This window comes from Fragaria vesca, linkage group LG1, assembly GCF_000184155.1.
Source record: "Fragaria vesca subsp. vesca linkage group LG1, FraVesHawaii_1.0, whole genome shotgun sequence".
Lineage (NCBI taxonomy): Eukaryota > Viridiplantae > Streptophyta > Magnoliopsida > Rosales > Rosaceae > Fragaria > Fragaria vesca.
In genome coordinates this window covers 6789035-6815736 of record NC_020491.1, presented here as the reverse complement: position 1 = coordinate 6815736, position 26702 = coordinate 6789035, and the positions used below count along the sequence as shown (strand labels likewise).

The window sequence follows — 26702 nt, the reverse complement described above, 5'->3', positions numbered from 1 at the left end:
GCAAAACCAAAATGGGCGGAACCGAAGGGTACGTATCCCATATCACATTTTTTGAATTTTGATTTTGTTTTTTTTTATGAAACTTGGATTTAATTTTTCCATTTTTGACAGATTCTTGGGGCGGATAACCATACCGAGGTGGGTACGGTGGAGGGGTTCAAAGGAAGGTGGAGTGAGTGTGTGTGGGATTCCGACCAACATGATCAATGGGGTCTCCGGGTAATCGACGGTCATAATTCCGAGAGGGAAGGATATCCACCTGCTCATTGGAATTCCGACCCCGAAAATGAAGACGAAGAGGAAGTTGGAGAAGAACAAGCAGAAGTTGAAGGAGAAGGAGAAATTGATGGAGGAGGAGAAGAAGAGGATGAAGAGGAAGTTGATGGAGGAGGAGAAGTTGATGGAGTAGAAGAAGCTTTTGTTGATAACGAAGGCGGTGGTCTTGGTGAGGGAGGAGAAAACAATCCGGTAGAGGTGAACCAAGGCGTAGGAGGAGCTGGGATTGTGTACGACCATGGAGATGAGGGTTCTCAGAACTGACAGCCGGTGATGGATTCGTGGATTGTAATCTTCGGTCTCATCTTTTTTTAAGTTGCATTTTCGGTCTTATCTTTTTTTAAGTTGCATTTTCCTTTACTTTGTTCCTTTAATCTATCCAGTACGTCAGTAGCAACATAAGGTTTATCAACAAAATTACTCTAGCTCTACACCCATCTGTTTAGTATCAGATGCTTTTCGAGTTTTGGACATGCATTGAGGACCTCCTGCAGAAGAAGAAGATGTACTAGCTATTTCAAATTGCCTGAATGCTTTAAGTATGTTAACCAAGTCCCATTCTGGGCACGAATGGATATGAAATGAATTATAGATCTTTCTTGCATTTATCTCTGCCTCAATGACAAGATGAATCGATTTGTCACATTCTCTAGGTGGATAACTACAAAATAACGTCCCTTTACCATGATCATCTGGTCCTTCTCAACTTGAATCAATTATCAGAGATAACATATCTTAATACAGCAGCAATATCAGAACCAAACAACAGTCATAGACCACCAGCGTGACACAATTTTTCAGAATTCAGAGTACAATAGCCCAGATTACAAAATAATTAGAACAGTGTAGGTGAAACCATACAGTATCAACAACATAAGCTTCCTTGTCATCCTAATTGTTTTTTTTGGTCAAATAATTAAGCTCTAATCTATTTAAAGTTTAAGCTTCTTTGTCATCTTAGCTGCACCTACTAGTCCTCCACTGATGGCCTTCTCAGCACGCCTCTTAGCCTGCTTATCCAAACATGCTCTCAGCTGGCGATCAGACAAACACTTTTTACCAGCTATTTTCAGTTTGTAATTCAAGAATGTTACATATTTAAGATCATCCTTGTGCATATTCATGGACCTAGTAATGAAAGCATTTGTGTTAATACCAACAGAAAAAAGATACATACAATTGTAAAATACATGCATGACTCTATTCAACAGTCTAGACAAACTACTTATCAATCACCACAAAAACAAGAAAACAACTTTAGTGCTCATGAAAGAGGGAGCTAGATATGAAGATTATTGACTGTTGTTTCTAGTCTGCTAATATTTTTCAAAAATGGATGAAACACTTACTGAGATAAGTTATTTCCATATGTAGTTGCTTTGACTACGCGAGAACTCGCATCCACAGATTTAGAACCCAGTTGTTGATTGATCTGCTTTCGACACAAGTTAAAAAGATAAACTAATTAAGATGAGAACCAAGAACCAAAAGCAGTGAACACTATGATCGATCATACTTATTTCAATATTTCTTACAACAGACCTCTGCAAGCAGTTCCATGTGTTCCTGAGGGATGATGGCCATAATAGCATCAAGCCCACATTTCTCAACAACCATTTTCAGAAGAAGCTTACCCTGAAAGAACATAGTTTTGAATGATTGAAACTAAAGGTCATGAAAAATTGATGGCATCATCATCCTTAGTCTACTAAAAATCTTATATAGGAAAAACAAGCACCTCCTCCATTAAAAAGAATCTTTTATCGCGCAATTTCTGCATGTCTGCCAAGGTTTTGACTGTATCCCTCATCAAATAAGAAGAGTATTCTCCTGTATAATAACAGCCATTATCCTTCCTATATCAAATGTACAAACAAACGCATGGAAAGTTTAAGTAATTATAATTTTTGAGAGACAGGAAACACTAACCTAGTTTTTCGAACATAGCTGAGATAATTTCAAAAACCAGGCGTAGCACAGCAGGATAAGAAAGTAACTTCTGAAAAGTAGCACACAGTTTTTCAATTAGAGTTGGCTCAGACTGGCTCCCATCGTCCATATTTGCGTTCATCAGAGTACGGTTAACTCCCTGTTTAATCAAGCTGTCATCAATATAAGCAATGAGACACTTAAAGGCATTTCCTGCTTCAAGGATGTCTGTTTCTTCTTCTGACTGTTCGAGCAAGACTGTCAAATGCAAATACAGGAGGTCACTTGATAAGAGAAGACCGAATGTAATGTACTCGAATGTTGTATGCAATAAAAGCTAGTTATTAAGAGCAGAGTTTAGTGAAGACAAGAGTCTATACCAATGAGTGCATCAAACACAATAGGGAGTTCATTTTTGCAGATTTGCTTGTTTAGGGAATAGATTTTTGGCACTCCGATAATGAGCAAATTAGCTACAGTTTCCGGGATGTACTTGGTCTTGTGTTGGGAGATAGAAAGACATATTGAGCATATTAGCTCGAGCAACAATTCGAGAGGAACATCAGGTAATGATGGGTTGAGGAAAAGTCTGTGCAAAGCATCTGTGATGAGCCTTGTAAGATTTGTATGGTGCAGTTCCAAGAGCTCTTTCAAGTAGACGAGCACAGCAGTTCTGTCCTCGATTGACATAACGCCAAGGCATACTATCACAAGATCGAAAGTATCCCTGGCCTTGAGGCTAATAAGGCCATCACTGGTCGGACGGATAGGATACTTGTTCATGAACAAGTCCATAATCGTTTTAGTTGCAGGTCCCAACAGCAGCGGAGTTGCTACAAAACTTTGGAGTGTATCGTAAACAATCAAACGCGCTTGTTTTCTCACCTGTTCCACACATACAACACCATTCCAGTTTCACTAAATTATCACCAATCCAATTTCACTAAGTTATCAGCATTCCAATATTATCAAGACTACAACCCTATCATATCCCTAAACAAGTTTCTGAACCAAGTGCAATAGTGAATTTATACCTCAAAACTCTTCATATTGTCATTAGCATAGCTGAGTAAGAACCCAAAGGTTTCGGAAACTTGTGACCAGCTGTAATTGGAGACGCTGATGAGCAATTGAGCAATGCATTTAATTCCGGCGCAGGCGGCAGCTTCATGCCACATCAGAGAGGCAACCCGAAGAGCTGGGCCTAAGGAATTGCAGACCATCTGGAGATTATTGACGAGAAATGCGGTCGGGACTTTGGGGATGACGAAGGAGAGGATTGCGAAGCGGGCGTGGAGCTCTTCACTGGAAGGTCGGGGCCTCGCGGCGGCGATCAGGTCCAGGGAGGAGCACGCGGCGCGCAAGTAGGACACCGGCGTCGGAGGAGCCTTGTGGTCTCGCAGTACGTGGCAGATTACTGTTATGAGCTTGCGAATTTCGAGGTCGATTTGGCTCGTGGCGTCGGTGAACCGCATCAGGATTGAGAAGCCGACGTTCGCGCCGTCGTCGTCTACGGTGGCGGAGGTGGGGTTTAGGGTTTCCATGGCTTCACTTTTGCAGAGAAACCCTAAGATTGGTCGATCCGGTTTCGCGGTTCAGGTATCGGGTTGTAGTGGGAGAGAGAGTTATGGAATACGGATGACAGGTGTTTGGCGGGTTAAGGGCACGTTTACTAATCCTAATGGGATTGAGAAGGAATGGGATTAAAAAGGAATGGGAGAAAGGAGGAATAGGAGAGAGGAGGAGTGATTCTTATGTATGTGTTTACTTGTTATCCGGAATCGGAATTATTACCAAGATTGATTCACATTCATGTGTTTATTAAAATGCAGGAATCGAAATCATGATAAGGTTAATTACAAAAACACCCTTCAATAGAACTAAACATCTGATTTTGTCAAATACAAGTATAATAAATAGCTGAAAAATAAAGGAGACAGATATTCACCAGCATGGTTACAGCAACCAAAATAAGTATCCATAACTATGTTTCAACATTACTACCATAATCCAAAATAAGTACAAATTATAAAGGGCAGACATAAGGTTTCAACAACCACACAAGTCCAACAAAAGTGTGGATTTCAGCTACCATAAAAAGTTCTAACAGAGACATAACAAGTACAGCAGATCTAAGCAAAATACACCTCTAGCAGAAACCATAAGAAGTCCAACATGAGTAGAGGTTTCAGCAAAAGTTCCCCATCATCATGGTAAACTATATTAGAACAGGTTAAGGACATATGATTCTTTCCTTTCATCAGTCATAGTAAAGAACACTCTAAGGAGATCATGTTTTTGTGCCAGGATGTTAGTGACATGAAACACTTGCACTGGAGTCAGGAAATTCATCTTGCTCAGCTCACCATCAAGTTTAGATTGTAACTCAGATAAATCTTTGTCTGTAGATAAAACATTAACCAACCCATCAAGCTTAGGTGCCATTCCAGCCACAACTTTTGCCATGAGAGAAAAGTTCTTGCTCATTTCATCCAATGCTTTTCCTTTCCGACGACTATTGCTGGAAGCAACATTTTGTGAAGGAATCTGTTGCGAGACACTTGGGGTTTGAGGACTAGGCTGTGTAAAGGATACATCAACATCTTCAGACCCTTCATGTTGTGGTTCCATATTTGCACTTTGGTTCACATTGTCAAAGAGAGTCTCATCCTCTAATGGATCAACGTTGGTATTCTCACGTCTAATTTCCTCTTCATCATCATCAGCATTTCCCACATTTTGTCCATTTGCACGATCTCTTCCATATATCTCTCCAAGATTATAGTAATGCCGAAATGGCTTACCATATAACCCAGCAGCATCTTTGTTTCTTTTCTACAAGGACATATAATAATAACAATAACTAATTTAGAAAGAATCTCATGTAATGGACATAAGAAAACATGTTCATATAGTTGAAAGCAATAAGATTAAACTTTTGCATTTATAACTAATTTAGAATAATTAGTCATGTAATTGACATAAGAAAACATGTTCATATAGTTGAAAGCAATAAGATTAAACTTCTGTTTTTATAATTAATTTAGAAAGAATCTCATGTAATTGACATAAAAAAACATATGCATATAGTTGAAAGCAATAAGATTAAACTTATGCATTTACCTCTACCCACTCAGTAAATACACTTTGCTCGCATACTAACATCATTTCTTGTTCGTTCCAGCTAAATCCGCTTTGGTTTAGCATCTCTGACAAAGCAGCATACTTAGCCTTCAAAGTCTTAATACGGGACTCAATATGTGGGTTTGCTAATATTCCATGACCCGGAAGTTTAGCTTCCATCACAATTTGTAAATGCTTGAGATAACCATTCTTGAAACTAGTATCAGCCTTCCACTTTTTGTCGTGGGATAATTCAAGAAGCGACTCCACCAGCTTTTCATCTTCCTCTTCTGTCCAGTAATGTTTGTTTTGGCCTCTTCCTCGAGAAGTTGCTGTGGAACTCATCCTAAAGTATAAAACATATTATTTTTCTACCATTAGAAACACACAAATATGATATTGTGAACACAACAAATTATATAGATGTAGAAGGTAAGAGTGACAAGTAGTAAAAGTAGTATCAAAACCAGGGCACTAAGTAATTATAAACATAAGGATCAGTAATTGACGTCAACTGCATAAATTAGACGATGGTACTAATATTTTTCAGAAAAGGAAAAAAGATGGTACTGAACACACCATATGAACACAAGGAACAATAATTAACATCAATTGCATAAATTATCAAGTACAGATTTAATGTTCATTACAAAAGCAAACTCTGATAAATCTTAATATTCAACAACGTTAATAAGGAAATGACAAGTAATAACATTCAAGAACCAGAACAACATATCAAAGGAAGACAAGTCATCTAGGTACTCTACTTCCTTCCCATGTATTAAACATTTCAGTGGCAAGGTTTTCCCTCCATGCACTCTACTCGTCTGATGACTCAACAGTAGTAATGTAGTCATTAGCCTCTAAATTTTCATTCACATGTTCCCTGTCATATAAATGCTCGATTGGATCCACCAACATTTCTCTTCTTATGAAATTATGGAGCATGCAACACACTGAAATAATACGACGCTGTGTTATAATGTCATAAAAAGATGGACTTCTGAGAATTGCCCAACGCATTTTCAGTAGTCCAAAACACCTTTCAATGACATTCCTAGCACTTGAATGTTTCATGTTGAAAAACTCTTGTGCTGATGTCGGTCGGTGTCTATCTCTCCACTCATTAAGATGATAACGTTGTCCTCTAAATGGTGCAAGGAAACCTTTCCCATTAGTATAGCCACCATCAACTAAATAATAATTACCTACAGTTTATAAAAACAGAAAATTATATATTAATAATATATAATTAAAAGTTATGGTATCCTAATAAACTGACTAGGGTTCAGAGCATTACCATTTGGAACTTTTAATCCGTTTCTCCTAGTTATAGCATCTCTTAGGACTCGACCATCATGTGCCGAACCCTCCCAACCCGCCAAAACATATATGAATTGCAATTCTGGAGAGCAAACTCCTAACACATTTGTTGTTATTTCATTTTTCCTTGTCCTATACCTCGGTTTGTCCTTCTCGGATACACGCACTCTAATATATGTTCCATCTAATGCTCCTAAGCAGTTCTACATTACAAATACATATTAATAATTAAAATAAAATAAAATAAAAACTGATTGCTATAATGAATACAAACGCAAACAAAGCATACCTTAAACCACTTCCACCGATAATCCGTTGAGTTCTCAGGTATGGGTTCAGGGGTTTTCCAAAAGTCTTTTTGACATCGAATGATTGCTTTTAGACACTCATGAAAATATTTGCTAACGGTTCGACCAGACCTATGAAAATCGAATTTTATGACACGATTTTTATGGTGGTGTGCAAGAATGTTTAAAAACATTGCGACCATCTCTTCTACTGACATATTCCTAGTCCCTTGTAGTTGCCCTTTAGTTGTAAGAATTTGACACAATTTATGGAATGACTCTCTATCCATTCTTAGTTGATCAACACATATTACATCACTCTCATAAACAAGTTCATGTAGATGTGACAATTGCCTAAACACTCTTGTGGGCGAATATGAACGTGTGATGCGTTTTTGAGTTCCTTAGAATGCATGAGCATAACCCGCAGCACAAACAACAAAAATGACTCGAAGAAGGACAATCAGTTCATTAACGATAACAAGTAGCTTCTGCTTTGTCGATAAAGCTAAACGAGCCATTCGTCTACAAAAAAAAAACAAAAAACAAACAAACAACAAAGACAGATCAGTATAATTGAGCACAGATCATGACAAAAGCTTTAAGCCCTAGCAAGAGCTGTAAGCTTTTCAAATGTATGATTAAACCTCTATATCTTATCAATTTAAACACCTTTAATAAAATTTAGGGGATACATTAACAATTTGTGCAAAAACTACAATAATTAGTCATGTAAAACTATAGAAATTATATTAGCATTGTCCTTTAATTGATTCTCTCTATCAATACCAAGAACAGATGCTACTGATTTAACCATATTTGCAGACACTAGTAAATCTCATATTTGACTTCTCATGTCAGATTGTTTTACAATATGTAGACACATGGCGGAACAGCTTGTTCAACTATCAAATTCAAATGCTAGTGTCAACATCATTCAAATTTTGGACAATGAAAGTAGTAATTTTGCCCTCCTGCCCTTCTACATATGCCCCTAAAGTCTATAATGCTGATGCAAAAATTTATGCAGTGAGCACACCTGAATCGAACCTTTAAATTCTATCATTTAACCATATAATGCAGATCATCATTGCTTATGGAAAACAAGAACAGATGCTACTGATTTTTGGCATTAGCATCTCAGTCACCTCTTAATTAGTGTATTACTTTTTGTCATTCGCTTAAACTATAAATTACTCTCATATAATTGATTGCTAACCTATTTAACTTATCTAGAGTTTCAAGTCAGATAAGAACAACAAAATTCACCCAGAAAAAGAACAAAAAAAGAAAGAAATTGCAGCAGCCATAAACCAACGAGAACATAAATTAAGGGGATTGAAATCAATCCAGCAAATAAAGGGAGAAGCAAAGCGTTCACTACTACTATAGAACCCAGCAAAGGAAGACAAATGCGTACCTGGATACGAAGAAGACGTAAGAAGAAGTGGTAGAAGGCGAAAGTTTTCCCCAAGGTAGACGAAGCAGAGGCGTGGAGAGGCGGCTTGACCAAACAAAGGATGAGGCGAAGAAGCGGTAGAAGGCGAAGACGAAGCAGAGTAGAGAGGCGGCTTGACCAAACAAAGGATGAGGCAAAGAAGCGGTAGAAGGCGAAGACGAAGCAGAGCAGAGAGGCAGCTTGACTTTCGCAAGATGAGGCTTTGGTAAGTAGGGTTTTTTTAGATGGGCAATTTTGGATTAACAATAACTCACCAAGGACAGTTTGGGAATGAAAAATTCATTCACCCATATTCAGTAATTAATACCAACTCCCCCCACCGGAATGAGGAGGGGGGGATTCAATCCTGATTTTGTGTGCGGGACCCACTAGTTTGCATTCCCCCTTGGTTGGTAAACGGCCAAAGTGAAGGAGAAAGGGAATCAATCCCCAATGAGTGATTCCCTTTGAGGATTAGTAAACGTGCCATAAGTGTGTTCTGAACTTCTGATCACCACTAACGCCTTCTATTAAAATTGTTTTTTTGTTACACTATTAAAATTGTTTTTAAAGTACATGTTTTTTTTTTAAGTAAAATAAGAAAATTATACGAGGGAGTTTTTTTTTTTAAAGGTATTTTCCAGCCTGATCAGACCTCAATCTAATGAAAAAAAAAAGTCAAAAACCTATTTCAATTAATATTAATATTAGAGTGTGGCTAATGAGACCTCCAAATTTGCTTAATATACATCTCATTCTCTCTACACCTCATTTTTATTTTTCAATATAAACATTTGCTCACTAGACCTCATTTCAAATTCTTAAAATAACTTTAGTTATTTATTGACATATATTACAATCAATTAATTACCTCTTATTTACTCAATAGACCTCTCATTCTTTGTTTTTTTTTCCTTTTTGTTTTTCAACATCTATCATCCCTACCTTCATTTTTTTTTCATGCAAGAAAATGTTCTATCATGAACTAATATATCTTTTTAATTATTTTTCTCTTTTGTACGTGTTATTTTTTTCTCCATTTTTTTTCTTTTGAATAATTTGATCTCTATTTTGTACCTCATAATAAATTATTTCAATAAATATATATTTTCTATAATATATATATATTAGTTTTTTTATATAAAAAATTTATGCACCTTGCAAGTATATGCGTTCAACATGTATGATAATACAAAGTTTTATGTCACATGATCGATATTGATTATAAACTATATGTATGCTTTTTTTGAAAAAAGGGGTTGGTGCAGCTGCCCTTAAGCATTTATTAATAAAACTGTCGAATACAAGGGGGGGACATGAAGCCTAAACCCCTGATTACAATAAGCATCTAGAAGTCCCGAAATAATATCGAGAAATTCTACAAAGTACATGTATTCTAACAAGCACCAACTAACAAAGAGTATCACTCTAATGGTGACTCTATTTGCTTTGTCACAGCAGTGACATAATGGAAAGATCAGTTGATATGTGACACGATCACATATCTTGGTGTCCAATAATGCAGCTTTCCTACTTTGTTGCCACCGGAAAAACCCGACTTAGTTTCATCCTACCTATCACAACCCACCCCGAATTTCACCCTGAAACCCGAAGTAAGTCGTGCGGGGACCACTCCCAAGGAAAGATTTACCGAAAAATTGGCAAAACCTCCCTTGAAAATGGACAACCCTTACCTGAAAAATTTCAAATTTACACTCCTACTAACACACATCCAACCTTAACTCCTGGAGCCATCCGCTCCCCGCAAACACAACCATCACAACATCAACAACACAACATCATCCAAACATCAAATAAATACCCAACTTAGATAGTATCTTATCCTTCAAATATTCTAAACAAAAATCAACAGACCGAGCACACTACCGAAATAATTTACATTAATCCCAAGTATTCAGAGCTACTAGACACTAGCGGAAGTAAGAAAACACGGGTAGGTTAAACAGGTAACCTACTGGTGAAAAGTGATGGAAATGCGGGTGACTATACCTCACTTCCTACTAGATCTAACCCGAACTCTGCAGACTAGGCATTTGAAAATGTTGGGCCCAGGGGAAAACATTTAATAACGTTAGAGTGAGTGGACAAAATAAATTAATAAAAATATTTATGCATTCCCATTTTAATTTCTAAAGAAATTATGCTGTATGCGAAAAATTCAAAAGCACTCAACTCATACCTTGACAATTTCATGACTAGCTCTGGCTAGTCTCCAAACTCAATAAAACTGGAGCCTCTCAGGCTAAAGCATATATAAACATATCTGTGTATGTATTTACACTCGTTAAACTCATTGTATGAATTCTATGAACAAATTAGAAAAGTAGAAATTCATATAAGGCTACGACGCTTGCGTCTAATGCTCACGTCGTGCCATAATGGAATTTTTCCTTATTATGACCGAAGAGGACGGGTGTATATATTCGTGTGGACTCCCTATATGAAAACCTAAATAAACCAGAAAAAAAAAGTAGTTTTCATATAGGGCTATGACGCTGGTGTCTAACACTCACGTCACGCCATAATGGTATTTTACCTCATTATGACGGACCAAGCACGTATGGCTAGCTAGCATTTATATACATACTATACTCATAAACATTCAAAATACATATCCACCGAAAATCTCATTTTTTGGGAACTCTCTAAAGGAGGAAAATTGCCAAATATTTTTCAAGAAAGAAAATAAAACTCAGCAGAAGAAATAAATGATCAACAGAATAATTCATTGCATGCTTTTCAATTAAAACAAAGGTCCACTCACAAATTATACCTAAGCCTGATGTCGCTCCGAGGCTTCTTCTGCTCAGGCCTCTCGTCCTGATCCAAATATATAATTAATTTCCCAACTAAAAATCCAATATTTATACAAAATAGGCAAAAATAACCGAGAGCCATAAACACGCTCATCATTGCCTAACTTCGACATTCTTAAATCGAAACGACTCAAACTTTAATACCATACTCGATAGCCGTAAATACAACTTCTCCCAGAAAAAGACTTAAATCCTACAGCCATATTCTACATTATTCAACTGCCAAAAATAGCAAACTTCGGAAATTCACAAACCTATCCAAAACTCATCTGAAAATTCCATAATTCAATCAATAAACTCCCCTTAATATTCCACATTTAAAACTATACAAAACTCCCAAACAGCGGCGGCCGGAGGCCGACTCCGACGACCTCCAATGCCTATGAAATTTTGACAACGTCTTCCTCTCAACTCACTCTACAACTTCCTTAACCAGCACAACACCCAATTCCAAGCCTAACTAGGTCAATCGAGCAAAACCAACACAAAAAACCCTAGAGCTTCAATTAAACATCTCTCCTTATCAAGACCGAATTAAATCGACTCCTTTTGAGGGATCACTAACCTTGATGAGAGCTACAAGATGAGCTAAGAATCACGAGTTATGGTGGCTGGAAATGGGAGCTCCGGCGAAAGACAGTCCGACGTCTCCGGTGAAAAATCTCCCGATCAACGGCGTTACCGGCGGGGACACTAGGCCGGGAAGAGAGAGGAGGTGGCAGGGCTCCGAACTGGGCTGGAGCGGCGGCCGGTGATTGGCCGGACGGCGGCAGGCGATGGCTGGAGGTTTGCCGGGGAGAGGGCTCGGGAAAGAGGTTGGGAGGAAGAGAAAAAGAAGAGAGGGAGAAATGGTGTTTGGGCCTCACACCAACCCGGTCCAACACCACAATTATATCCAACTCCACTAATTTAACACCCCAAAACAAAATACCCTATTAAAAATTACCTTTTACTAGCTAAAATTTACCATTTTTCCGTCGTCACATTTTTCTCCGACGAATAATCCTCCGAAAATAACCGTCCCCCAAACCCCTCTAGGGACCAATTAAACTATACCTCAATGACAGAGACGGTAAAAATTCTTATTATAACCAAGTTAGTAAATAAGGTAAAAATTTAAGGGTCGGGATGTGACACTACCACTAAGAGGTTGCGACCATTTGACCAAACAAACGACTCGTCACCTGCTTAGAGCAGATGAGGCACACAAGGTGCATAGACCGGCACAAGGCCCTTCACACCATATCAAAAAGTGATAGGATATTATTGGCGACATAAAGCCGCTTAGTACTACAATTAAATTATAGTCAAAAACTAAATAAAATTGTAGAATAGGAAAATGGAATGGACCCAGGGTAGAGCCCCAAGCCCATTCCACACTTGGGCTAGAAGATACCCATAACTGGAAGAAGGCCCATCGGGTCAGACATTTGACCTCAGCCCAAAACAACGCTTGCACAGGCAGCATCGTCTCCACCAGCGAAACCACAGCCCCTACCCGCCACCGTCGTCGCCACTTACAGCTCTCAACCACCTTCGGGACACCATCTCTGACCCAGTGCCGTCGTAACCCCTCCACCACCACAACCCCTAACCACAGATGCCAATAGAACAACCCTACACCATCCTCTGTCGCATAAACTGAAATCAGACCCCGAACATACCATGATGAGTCTCCGGCGAGATCCGATTGGATCCGACTCCAAACCCAGATCCCAGATCGGGCCAAACAACCAATATTTGTAGCAAGAAACGATCGGGGCTGATCTAACTCCACCATCGTTCACAAAACCTCCGCTTGTGCCGCTGCTGCCATCGACCGAAAACCAAACAACTTGTACCCTCTCCCTCCCAACCAGTCATCAAGGCATCTTCCAATACTAGCAGCCCATCCGACCGCACTAGGCGAACGTCGGCGAGGCCAAAGGCCTGCGTCCACGACGCGGTGCAGCCGGACGAGCAGAGATGCGACCTTCGACAAACCTAGGTTTAGAGCGTGTGAGGCGCGTTCTGTGGGTGTTTGGTTGAGTTAAACTATATGTATGCTTTAATAAAAAGAAATTGGAAAACAAAAATATATAAGGAAATAATAAAGAATGGAATCAATTATTATTGAATTGGAAAGTCTAAAGAGAATAAATATAATATTTCTTTTTGTATAATTATTGTTCTTAGTAGTAATTGTGTATGAGGATATATATGTCATTTAATAATTCACAATATAGAGTGAGGTCTAGTGAACAAATTTAGAGGTCCCAGTAGCCGCACTTTTAATATTAAAAAAATACGATTATGTCCTCTCTATTCAACTACCTTACTCAACTCTCTTCTTCCGATCTGAAAATTCTCTCTCTCTCTCTCTCTCTCTCGTCGTCCTCTAGCGAACCTGGCCTCTGGTAGAAACCGTACGCACGCCTCCGATCCCAAGCTTGTGACGAACAGAAGAGTAGTGCGGCCGTCGGAGTTAACGGTGTCAACGTCGCGTCGTTGTTGTCATCGTTTTTGGTGGTGATCCAGTGACCTAGATCGAGCGGCAATCGTCCTATCGGCATCTTCCAAGCTGAAGCTTCGAGGTTCCGGCACTGGCAATCACAATCGTCCGATCTAACAACGATCGTGTACAGTTATGCACCGCTTCACATCGGCGCGCAGCTACCTCGCCGATCTCTTCCCCTTCGGTGTGGCGAAGCTCTGGCACATCACCTCAGTCGTCGCTCGTTCTAGACTTGAGATCTCTCACCTATGTTGGGACAGTTGAAATGGATTTCCAATTTCCATTATTTTTTGTTGTTTTGAAATGGATTTTCAGGTAATTGAGGTAAGTGAGGCGTGGAACTATTGTAATCCATGGATCTATTGTAAGTGAGAAATGGATATCCAGGTAAGTGAGGTAAGTGGAACATGGATCTATTGGATAGTTGTCAAATGATTTGTAATGCATCAGAAACTTGGTTTAATTTCTTCATATCTCACTGATGTGCATCAAGTGGCCTTATGCTATTCTCTTCTCATATTTGTTTTTGGACATCTACTCCACCTGGATTCTTCTGTTCATCTACTCCACCTTTTATTACTCCCCAACAAAACATTTTTTTATCATTACTGCCCATAAATACGTTTTTATTGACCTCAGTAGAAATTTATTACCTCCCAGTAAAATCTTAGTAGAAGTTTATTACCCCCAGCAAACCGTTTTTCATCATTACTGCCCCTCAAGAAGTTTTTATTGACAACGGCAGAAGTTTATTTCCCCTGTAAAATCTTAGTAGAAGTTTATTGCCCCCCAGTAAAATCTCAGTAGAAGTCTATTGCCCCTCAACAAAATATTTTTTCATCATTACTGCCCCTTAATAAGGTTTTATTAACCTCAGTAGAAGTTATTACCCTCCCAGTAAAATTTCAGTAGAAGTTTATTACCCCTAGTAAAATACCCTTTAATAAAATATAAGCGATGATGAGGCATGCTTCCGGCAATGTCCGATGACATTTATAAAAATAAAAAATAAAAAAAATTTGCGAGATTCAGACGACAGGTGAGATTATGGTGACAATTAAAAAAAATCCGGCTAAATTCCAGCAGCTGGTGACCGGAGTCCGGAGTCTGGAGTCTGGTGAGGTTCCAGCCAAATCTTCTGTCTCTATGCATATTTAAGGGGTGAGGGCAAAATAGTCTTAAAATAATATTGCTTGTTAAGAGTTTAAGTAAAGATTTGTTCATTTGGACACAAAAAAGACTACCTTATATTCAAATGGGCTCTTGAAAAAGATTGTCATTTAAATGGGCAATGAGGGGTTAAAATTGGTACTAAGAGCATATCCACCCGATGCTGAAAATCCAACCCAGACCCAAAAAATTTCAATCCACCCATTGAATAGGTTTTCTCACATTTTAGCCCAGGTTAGATTTTTACGGGGAGAACTAACCTAGGCTAGATGAGAAATCCAACCCAGGTTGAATTGTTCCAACTCAGCCAAAAGCCAAATGTGGTTGATGTCAGCAACCCATGTGAAAGAGAATTCACGCTCTCCTTGCTCGAGTGAAGAACATGGACTAATGTCTTCCAAGCAAAGCAACGTGCTCACGATGCTTTTGTCATTTTGCGCTTAGTTTATATTTAGCCCCTGACACGCGTCAAAAGAGCACATGTCCTATTCAAAGAATTTAATCTGAACCGTTGTTTTTAATTATATTTTGAATCTAAAGGCTGATATTTAATAGTCAATATCTTTAATTACCTATTTTGAAAATTATGAAGAAAAAAAAATCAGAAAATGATATAAACAATAAATTACAATAGGCCATAAAATAATTACCTATTTTTTTTTTGGTAATGTTTATTCTAGGTTTGGAATAAGTTTATTATTTTCATATCCCAGTGTTTATTTCATTGTAACTTTAATATTTAGATCATCCTAAATTCACTTACATTTTATTCTATAATTAGGTTAAAATTTATTATTCTAAAACTATTATTCATACTTAAAAATATTTTTCTAAATTCAATAAACAGTCATTGCCACGTGCCAGCAATCTCACATTTTTTACGGGTGAAAATTGCTGCCCAGTCACAGTAACCTAGAGTGACCTGGGTCCAAGGAGTAAAATATCGACGATTTCGATGGTTCGAAAAAAGGAAATCTCGATGGATATATCGAGATAATATCGAATATCGATGAAAATTTTATCTAAAAGGTATATATTCGACCAAAATAGACTAAATATAAAATATCAAAAAGATATAAAAATTAATATCGATAATTGTAAAAAACGGAAATTTCAAAGAAATATTAAAGATATTTTACTCTTTACCTGCGTCACTGTGTTTAATATAACCTAACGAGTAAACTTGTTTTTACGTGGCAATGTCTGTGCATGACTTAGAAGAAGTCACAATCACTCTCACAGAGGGCTGAAAGAGTAATTATGAAAATTAAAAAGGACCAGATGACAAACGGCCGTCCACTCTCACAAAAACAAAAGGTCTCAGACACTGAACTCCTCAAGCTTACAAAGACCAACTTTCCCGGCAGATCACAAACCCAACTTCCCACCACAACTCACAAATTCTTAGATTAGACACAAATGTCAACACAGCGAGAGAGGCACTTTGCTTCCCTCAACCTCACCCGAAGACGATGCTCTGTAAGTTTCTCCACCTTCACCAGTTTCCCCAATTCCTCAAATTCAATTCCATGTTGCTTACTATCTATAACCTAATTCCAATTCATTTTGCTTGGTTTTGCTCGCCGGCTGCGCTTCAAGGCCATTCAGAGCTATATACCCCAGTTGCTTTGCAGCTGCGACGTTCTTCTTCTAATCCTCACAGGTCTCGTAAACATTGCTGCTATTTTTGATGTGGGGTTGTGAAAGTTTGTAGCTTTTTTCTGATTTCGTGTTAAAGTTTCGATCTTTGATTGCTGTTGTTAACTTTTGCAGGCATCTTTCTGCAGTATTTGGTGTACCAGGTGCAGAAAATACGGTTACAGCTTACAGGTAACAGTTTAGATCTGTTACAGTGTGGTCACATTATACAGAAGCATATTCAGGAATAGATTATAGTACTTGAAAATTGAAACTGCTCTCTGAATTGGATGTTTTTTTTAGAGTTTTCGTTATGATTGTGTTGATGTATCGTGACTGCAAGTTTATGTGTGGGTGGGATTTGGCAGAAATTTTATAGTCAGGGAGGGAGCGATTCTGAATTTCTGATGAATGAATTCAGTTTCTGTTTCCATCAATTGTTAACCATTTTGTGGTGCTAATTGTGTTTGGTTTGTAAGCTACGAGTTACATGATCTGTTAACCATGACATGCACATTCTTCTGCAGGGTTATTATAGCTTCAGCCAGAAGTTGAAGCATATTGTTCACCTACCTTTTGCAGCTACTTCATATGGTATGTGCTCTGCCTTTCAGTTATAATTTGTTCACTTCTCCATTTCAAACGTGTAGAGCTGGTTCCCATTTTTTCTATCATCTCGAACATAAGTAAAGTATATTGGTGAAGCATGCACAGTTTTTAGTAATCTGTGGTCATTGTTACCTGGCAGTTCCTTTCTTGTCATTGTTATGAATGATTCTGTTGCTGAATGAATGTCAGGAAATGCGGCAATGTTACTCGTCATGGTCTGGAGACCCCACATCAGTTTCCTTACTCTCCCAGCAATATTGAGGTACACAAGTCATCATTATATTTTAAAGCCAGGCGTATTACCTCTTTATCACAGTCTGTTGCGCATATTCCTTTTCAGAGACGTATATAATGTGGGTGTGGCCAGACTTTGAGCTTGTTTTCGAGTCTGGCACATATCTATTGATATTTGCAGTTCCTTGTTTAGTATGATGTAGAACTTGTACAAGTCTATTATGAAATGTAGACTGAATATTGCTTATCCATAATATTTTCAGGGTTATTATGGTAATTGAGGCAGTACGTACCGGATCTTTTATGAGTCTATATATTGGTGAGTTTATTTTCGCATTTTGATTATGAAACTTGGAGTATTGTCACATTAGTTACTTTACTTTCTAATAAATGTTGATCGACCCTTAATCTAATTTCATTTTATTAACATGTAAGGCTATAACTATATGATTTCCGGATAGACCATTAACAACATCAATTGAGCCAAGACTTGATTATATATTAGATTCTGAATTTGTCAATCTTTTGCTAAACAAATTTGGCTAGGAGTAGTTTATTAATAGTTTTCTGATTATACAATCAAAGCTGAAAATTCTGTCTTGTAATGTTAATCAGTTTTTTGTATGTACAGAAAAACTGGAGAGATGAAGGTATAGACCAAGGACACTGTGGATCTTGCTGGACATTCAGGTTGATTAGTCAGCTTAATTTGGGTTTACAGATCACATAACCAATTGATGTTCCAATTGTACTAGTTCTAATGATCTTTAACATATATGTGCTCTGCCGCAGCACCACTGGAGTTCTTGAGGCAGCTTATGTGCAAGCATTTGGGAAGCAAATCTCTCTGTCTAAACAGCAACTTGTGGATTGTGCTGGAGCTTTCAACAACTTTGGGTGCCAGGGTGGGTTGACATCTCAAGCCTTTTAGTACATCAAGTAAAATGGCGGTCTTGACACCGAGCAAGTATATCCTTACACCGGAGCAGATGGCTTTTGCAAATTTTCGTCTGAAAATGTCGGATTCCAAGTCCTCGACTCTGTCAACATTATCCTGGTAAGCTAAAAATGAGTGTCAAAAGTCTCATATATATTAACTGAGAGCGGAGGAGGCACAATTTTTTTGAACTAAATATCTGACGGAATTTGTTTTGCATATGCAGGGTGATGAGGAAGGAATGAAGCACGCAGTTGCATTTGTTAGGCCAGTCAGCATAGCATTCCAGGTGCTCAGTGATTTCCGATTGTACAAGTCGAGAGTTTTAGAGACATGCGGCAAGTCGGCAACACTCCTATGGTGAGTTAAAATATGCTGATTAGTTGAATGAGATGGTAGTCAAATTAGTTGTATGCACTTGTGTTTCCCTAATGTGATCTTATGTTTGTTTGCCAGGATGTGAACCATGCTGTTCTTGCTGTTGGATATGGAGTCGAAAACGGTGTTCCATATTGGCTCATCAAGAACTCTTGGGGACAAAGCTGGGGTGACAATGTCTACTTCAAAATGGAGTATGGAAAGAACATGTGTGGTAAGTGAAGCTTGAACGAACTGTTGTCAATGTGAATGAATTGTGTTTCTGAGTGCAGCTTTTATTGATAAAATTATGATTTTGATGCAGATATTGCAACTTGAGCTTCCTACCCGGTTGTCGCTTAAGTCTCTTCTCAATCAATGTTGATCTTTATGTGGATATTATGTAATACAAGGTTCATCTTGTTTCAGTCAGGGATTTAGCAAGGTTCCAACTTTAAGGTGAAGAAGAGCTATACGATGTTGTGGTTATTGTCATGTGTTTCTCTTGATGCATACAGTAACTGTTCATTCAGTATTATGGCCATGGTAATCCAAAAGCAAAGACTGTTATATTATCTCAAATGGCTTCGCCAAAACATTATCAATAGTACAGTTTTAATACTTAATAATACCTGCTGGTTCCCTTCTGAGAGTTCAAAACTTCTAATGATCCATACCAGATCTGAGAAACTTTAGTTGCAGAGTGAATATACGGTATTATATTACCCATTTCGGACCATAGTAAAACAACAAAGACAAAAAAGAAAATTCTTTCGATTTTTGATTAAAAACTATTTGTTTAGCCTTTTCCCCATCTCTACTATTAGAAAGTGAGACGTTCTTTTAATGTCTTTGGTGAAGATGAAGCATTTTTTTTGAGTTACTTAAAAAAATCAAGGTAATAAAAAATTCTCAAAGAAATAAAAATAAATTACTATAGGTATAACCGTAAAATACCATTAGAATTTTAAGGAGAAAAAAAAAGACACATGGTTTGTTTCCGGTGGAGCAGTTATCTTAAAAATAAAATAATCAAGTTAAACTTTTCATATTTTGCAAACCCACAGGTAAAAGGCTAGTTTGAATTGAATCTCGGACACAACACACTACCTGAACCGGATCAACCAATCTTATTTATTTATTTTCATGAAAAATATAGAAAATAATTTCCAAGTTTTAAAACGGTGATGAGAACACTACACTTAACCCGCCAAACACCCGTGTGATCCCTAACAACTCTCTCCCGCCCACTACCTGCTTACCTGAACCGGATCAACCAATCTAGGTTTTCTCTGCAAAATTGAAGCCATGGAAACCCTAGACGACGACGGCGCGAACATTGGCTTCTCAATCCTGATGCGGTTCACCGACGCCACGAGCGAAATCGACCTCGAAATCCGCAAGCTCATAACCGTAATCTGCCAAGTACTGCGAGACCACAAGGCTCCTCCGACGCCGGTGCCCTACTTGCGCGCCGCGTGCTCCTGTCTGGACCTGATCGCCGCCGCGAGGCCCCGACCTTCCCGTGAAGAGCTTCACGCCCGCTTCACAATCCTCTCCTACGTCATCCCCAAAGTCCCGGTCGCATTTCTCGTCAATAATCTGCAGATGGTCTGCAATTCCTTAGGCCCAGCTCTTCGGGTTGCCTCTCTGATGTGGCATGATGCTGCCGCCTGCGCCGGAATTAAATGCATTGCTCAATTGCTCATCAGCGTCTCCAATTACAGCTGGTCACAAGTTTCCGAAACCTTTGGGTTCTTACTCAGCTATGCTAATGACAATATGAAGAGTTTCGAGGTATAAATTCACTATTTCACTTGATTCAGAAACTTGTTTAGGGATATGATAGGGTTGTAGTCTTGATAATATTGGAATGCTGATAACTTAGTGAAATTGGATTGGTGATAATTTAGTGAAATTGGAATGGTGTTGTATGTGTGGAACAGGTAAGAAAACAAGCGCGTTTGATTGTTTACGATACACTCCAAAGTTTTGTAGCAACTCCGCTGCTGTTGGGACCTGCAATTAAAACGATTATGGACTTGTTCATGAACTACTATCCTATCCGGCCGACCAGTGATGGAGTTATTAGCCTCAAGGCCGAGGATACTTTGGATCTTGTGATAGTATGCCTTGGCGTTATGTCAACCGAGGACAGAACTGCTGTGCTCGTCTATTTGAAAGAGCTCTTGGAACTGAACCATACAGATCTCACAGGAATCATCACAGATGCTCTGCACAGACTCTTCCTCAACCCATCATTACCCGATGTTCCTGTCGAATTGTTGCTCGAGCTAATATGCTCAATATGTCTTTCTGTCTCCCAACACAAGACCAAGTACATCATGAAAAAAGTAGCTGGTTTGCTCAATTCCGGAGTGCCGAAAATCTATTCCCTCAACAAGCAAATCTGCAAAACTAAACTCCCAGTTGTGTTTAATGCACTCATTGGTATAGACTCCTGTCTTCATTAAATTCTGCTCTTGATATCTAGCTTTTATTGCATACAAAATCCGAGTACATTACATTCGGTCTTCTCTGATCAAGTGACCTACTGTATTTGCATTTGACAGTTTTGCTCGAACAGTCTGAAGAAGTAACAGACGTCCTTGAAGCAGGAAATGCCTTTAAGTGTCTCATTGCTTATATTGATGACAGCTTGATTAAACAGGGAGTTGACAGTACTCTGAAGAATGCAAATATGGACGATGGGAGCCAGTCTCAGCCAACTCTAATTGAAAAACTGTGTGCTACTTTTCAGAAGTTACTTTCTTATCCTACTGAGCTACGCCTGGTTTTTGAAATTGTCTCGGCTATGTTCGAAAAACTAGGTTAGTGTTTCCTGTCTCAAAAATTATAATTACTTAAACTTTCCATGCGTTTGTTTGTACATTTGATATAGGAAGGATAATGGCTGCTATTATACAGGAGAATACTCTTCTTATTTGATGAGGGATACAGTCAAAACCTTGGCAGACATGCAGAAATTGTGCGATAACAAATTCTTTTTCAAGGAGGAGGTGCTTGTTTTTCCTATATTAGATTTTTAGTAGACTAAGGATGGTGATACCATCAATTTTTCATGACCTTAAGTTTCAATCATTCAAAACTATATTCTTTCAGGGTAAGCTTCTTCTGAAAATGGTTGTTGAGAAATGTGGGCTTGATGCTATTATGGCCATCATCCCTCAGGAACACGTGGAACTGCTTGCAGAGGTCTGTTGTAAGAAATATTGAAATAAGTATGATCAATCATAGTGTTCACTGCTTTTGGTTCTCATCTTAATTAGTTTTTCTTTTTAACTTGTGTCGAAAGCAGATCAATCAACAACTGGGTTCTAAATCTGTGGATGCGAGTTCTCGTGTAGTCAAAGCAACTACATATGGGAATAACTTATCTCAGTAAGTGTTTCATCCATTTTTGAAACAACAGTCAATAATCTTCATATCTAGCTCCCTCTTTCATGAGCACTAAAGTTGTTTTCTTGTTTTTGTGGTGATTGATAAGTAGTTTGTCTAGACTGTTGAATAGAGTCATGCATGTATTTTACAATTGTATCTTTTTTCTGTTGGTATTAACACAAATGTTTTCATTACTAGGTCCATGAATATGCACAAGGATGATCTTAAATATGTAACATTCATGAATTACAAACTGAAAACGGCTGGTAAAAAGTGTTTGTCTGATCGCCAGCTGAGAGCATTTTTGGATAAGCAGGCTAAGAGGCGCGCTGAGAAGGCCATCAGTGGAGGACTAGCAGGTGCAGCTAAGATGACAAAGAAGCTTAAACTCTAAATAGATTAGAGCTAAATTATTCGAACCAAAAAAAAAAAAACATTAGGATGACAAGGAAGCTTATGTTGTTGATACTGTATGGTTTCACCTCCACTGTTCTAATTATTTTGTAATCTGGGCTATTATACTTTGAAAAATTGTGTCACGCTGGTTGTCTATCAAAGTTGGAACCGATTTGAATTTAGAGGATTATCTTGTTTTAGTTTTTGAATATTAGGAATTGGTATCGCTTAATCAATGTCCAAAATGTACTTTACATCATATGTCGTCGTCCTCCATTAGCTTTGTTAAGCGAGACTTACAAACACCATGTTCGTCAATTAAAATCATACAACAAAAAATTTCAAAGGACTTTAAGAGTAATTATGAAAAATTAAAAGGACCATACAACAAACGGCAGTTTCCTAAACAAAATATGCTGTCTGTCTCTGTGTCTCTGAGGTCTGAACTGCTCAAGCTTCCAAAGACTCAAACTTGGCTGACAGATCACAAATTCTGAGGTTCCCGGATTCCGATTCCGATTCCGGATTGGACTCCAATGTCAACAGAGCGAGAGAGGCACGCTTCGCTGCCCTCAACCTCACCCGAAGACGATGCACTGTAAGTTACCAGTTTCCCCAATTCCTCAAATTCAATTCCCAATGTTGCTCACTATCTCTACCCTAATTCCAATTCAGGTTTCTTGATATAATGCACGAGGCTCCCTTATTCGGCCACCGCAAGTCACGCAGCCTCGTCGGAAGTGTCCTCTACTTGATTCTTCTCGCCGGCTACGCTTCCCTCGCCGTCGCATCGCCGTGGATGTTCAAGGCTATTCAGAGTTACGAACCCCAGTTGCTTTGCAGCTGCAACGTTCTTCTTCTAATCCTCACAGGTCTGTTAAAGCTTTGCTGCTTTTTTTCGATGTGGGGTTGTGAAAGTTTGTAGTTTTTTGCTGATTTCGTGTTAAAGTTTCCATCTTTGATTGGCTGTGGTTAACTTTTGCAGGCATCTTTCAGCAGTATTTGGTGTACCAGGTGCAGAAGATACGGTTACAGGTAACGGTTTAGTTCTGTTACTAGTGTAGGACCAACATTATGCAGAAAACATGTTTAAGAATAGATTATAGTACTTGGAAATTGGAATTGCTCTTTGTATCGGAAGTTTTCGTTACCAATTGTGTTTGCAAGTTCATGTGTGGGTGGGGTTAGGCAGAAATGGCATAGTCAGGGAGGGAGTGATTCTGATGACTGAATTCGAAATTTGTTTCTATTATTGATGATGAGTTGTTTACCATGTTGTGGTGCTAATTGTGTTTGGTTTGTAAGCTACGACTCCTACGAGTTACATACATGATCTGTTAACCATGATATGCACATTCTTTTGTAGGGTTATTATAGCTTTAGCCAGAAGTTGAAGCATATTGTTCGTCTACCTTTTGCAGCTACTGCATATGGTATGAGCTCTGCCTTTCAGTTATAATTTGTTCTCTTCTTCATTTCAATCATGTAGAGCTGGTTCCCATTTTTACTATCATCACGAACATAAGAAAAGCATGTTGGTGGATCATGCACAGTTTTTAGTAATCTGTGGTCATTGTTACCTGGAAATCCTTTTCTTTGTCATTGATATGAATGATTCTGTTGCTGAATATCTTGCTTGAATGTCAGGAACTGCGGCAATGTTACTCGTCATGGTCTGGAGACCCCACATCAGTTTCCTTACTCTCCCTGCAATATTGAGGTATGCAAGTCATCATTCTACTATAAAGCCAGGCGTATTACTTCTTTATGACAGTCTGTTGAGCATATCCCTTTTCAGAAACGTATAAAATGAGGCCAGAATTTGAGGTTGTTTTCAAGTCTGGCACATATCTATTGATATTTGCAGTTCCTTGTTTAGTATGATGTAGAATTTGTACAAGTCTATTACGAAATGTAGACTGAATATTGCTTATCCATAATATTTTCAGGGTTATTATGGTAATTGAAGCAATATGTGCCGGATCTTTTATGAGTCTATATATTGGTGAGTTTATTTTTGCATTTTGATTATGAAACTTGGAGTATTGTCACATTAGTTAGTTAAACAACTTCCTTGGTTGTCAATTGTGGATTAGAGACTTGGAGAGTCATCTGGTCTTATTTAGAGACTTGAAAACCTCTTTATCCCATAGTTTGATGTTCAATGGCATTCAGTTACTAACTTTTTTTTTTTTTTTTTTAAACTAGGGTATCCAGATCTTTGACCCGACTAATCCCTAGGCTTCCTGCCTGACCTCACAACATTTGGGAAAATGGAAACTCTAGCAATTGCTAGGTGGGTACCATGGGAGAGGGTCGAACCCCAGACCTCTTGGGAGCAAACCAAGTGTCTGGCCGCTAGACCAACTACTCTTTGGTGCATTCAGTTACAACTATTAATACTGAGGATGAGAAAAATAAAAAATATAATGAATACACATTTGATCCATAGTCCAAGCAAGCCTGCATACCGAGCATAAGCTCTTAATCTGATGGAGTTTAAATCTCATTTTATTGCTTTTTTGTTTACAGGTTATGTTCATCAGTACAACTCATTAAATTCCCAGCCTGATGTCTTAAAGTCATTATATTCTCCTCTTCAACCCTCAAGTTCTTTGGAAGGTTTGAGGTGATCATACTTATTTTGTTGTGTCCACATACACAATCTTGATTCCTACCTTTCTTCTATTCCTATGGCCATCCATCACTATTATTGCCCTCCATCACTATTATTTCCAATAGTTCATAGCAGTATATATGTCTCTTAGTTGATGTTACAGGACACTGCTATAGATGCATCCTATATATGAAAGAACTTGCATTTTGCTTCATGCGTTCTAACTTCTGTTGAACTCATGCAACGTGTGGGCTGAATCATATTGATAGGTATCATGATGTTGGTCGACTCTCTGATCAACAAATGGCTTTGTTGCAATACCAACGTGAAAACCTTCATTTTTTGAGTGAAGAGGTACTTCTTAAAATGTTTCTACTACATGGTAATATTCTAGCATGCCGTAATATAACATATACCTAACATATGTTTCCTGCAGATCCTTCGATTGCAAGAGTGCTTAAGCAAATATGAACGGACTAGTGATGGCAGCACACCTCAGGTAATTGATTACTGCTAGTGTCTAGTGCTGACCAGAGTTACACATTTCTTGATGATATACTTGATGATTCTCTAATTTGAGTAAAAGATGTAGAAATTTATCTTATTAATCAAATCGTTATTTCTACAACCAGCCACAATAATGCTTACTTGATCATTTTGCAGGTTGATCTTGCTCATCTATTGGCAGCGCGTGATCAGGAATTACGCACGCTTTCTGCTGAGGTAATATCTTCTTCAAAATACCAAGTAGAGTTGGTCTGTTTAGTCTGTGAAAAATAAAAGATAGTTTTATTCTATTCACTCAGTCATCTAGCCTGTATCTTCTGACTGAATTGTATCAATTCCTCATTTCCGTTTTCTTCTACTGCTACCTATTACCTTAGACACCATTGCACATTGCATATTCAAGATTAAAAAGTAACTTGAGAGATACTTTTACATTGCAGATGAATCAACTTCAATCGGAGCTAGGGCTTGCTCGTTCTTTGATAGCTGAGAGGGATACTGAAATCCAGCAAGTCCGAACAACCAACAATCAGGTCTATACAATAGTAGATATTATTTTTGTTTAAATTTCTGAGAATGTTTTGTTTTCCGTTCAATGTGCCCTCATGTTCCTGTAACGTCCGTGTTGTTTCCCATTTTCTTATCCATGACTGTACTATACTTATACTTGAACAGTACGTGGAGGAGAATGAAAGATTGAGAGCAATTTTAGGAGAATGGAGTTCCCGAGCAGCAAAGGTATTGTTATCTCAATTCCATTGTATGTGAAATATCAAATTCATCATGGTACGGTGTCTGCTAACATAAACTTTTTGATTTTGGATACTAAAGCTTGAACGAGCATTAGAAGCCGAGCGGATGTCCAACCTTGAACTGCAAAAGAAGATCCCAACTCACAGAAGCCACTCACAATCACAATTGTCAGCTGAACAAACCAAGTAGTTGTAATTCTCTTGTATTCTTTTACCTTTTTTGTTTAGAAGACAAAACTTAGGAAGAACAATGGATGATAGGGATTACATGTGTAAATAACAGTTGTGAAGAGGAAGAGCTTCTGCTCATTTTCAAGAAACCCTTTGGTGAGTGTTTACTGTTTGATGTATTAAACAAAGAGGATGTTAACAAGAT

The 26702-nt window shown here is 38.3% G+C and overlaps 3 protein-coding genes and 1 pseudogene across 3 annotated transcripts; 3 read left to right on the top strand and 1 right to left on the bottom strand.

The window, feature by feature from the left end:
- Positions 1 to 973: 973 nt before the first annotated feature.
- Positions 974 to 3851, bottom strand: LOC101296799. The gene is made up of 7 exons (XM_004287590.1): positions 3240 to 3851; positions 2586 to 3090; positions 2206 to 2463; positions 2015 to 2106; positions 1819 to 1911; positions 1626 to 1708; positions 974 to 1404 (listed from the first exon to the last, which is right to left on the bottom strand). Exons 1-7 carry the CDS (start codon positions 3747 to 3749, stop codon positions 1209 to 1211), a joined length of 1737 nt encoding a protein of 578 aa, XP_004287638.1. The 5' UTR covers positions 3750 to 3851; the 3' UTR covers positions 974 to 1208.
- Positions 3852 to 14082: 10231 nt separating this feature from the next.
- Positions 14083 to 19015, top strand: LOC101314510 (annotated as a pseudogene).
- Positions 19016 to 19960: 945 nt separating this feature from the next.
- Positions 19961 to 22448, top strand: LOC101314224. The gene is made up of 7 exons (XM_004288938.1): positions 19961 to 20449; positions 20599 to 21103; positions 21226 to 21469; positions 21555 to 21672; positions 21776 to 21868; positions 21972 to 22054; positions 22253 to 22448. The coding sequence occupies exons 1-7, from the start codon at positions 19961 to 19963 to the stop codon at positions 22446 to 22448; spliced, it is 1728 nt and encodes a 575-aa protein (XP_004288986.1).
- Positions 22449 to 22829: 381 nt separating this feature from the next.
- On the top strand, positions 22830 to 26702 carry LOC101296510. The gene is made up of 13 exons (XM_004287589.1): positions 22830 to 23048; positions 23126 to 23322; positions 23436 to 23485; positions 23817 to 23883; positions 24098 to 24170; positions 24400 to 24455; positions 24983 to 25079; positions 25337 to 25421; positions 25504 to 25566; positions 25731 to 25790; positions 26015 to 26107; positions 26250 to 26312; positions 26406 to 26702. The coding sequence occupies exons 1-13, from the start codon at positions 22987 to 22989 to the stop codon at positions 26514 to 26516; spliced, it is 1077 nt and encodes a 358-aa protein (XP_004287637.1). The 5' UTR covers positions 22830 to 22986; the 3' UTR covers positions 26517 to 26702.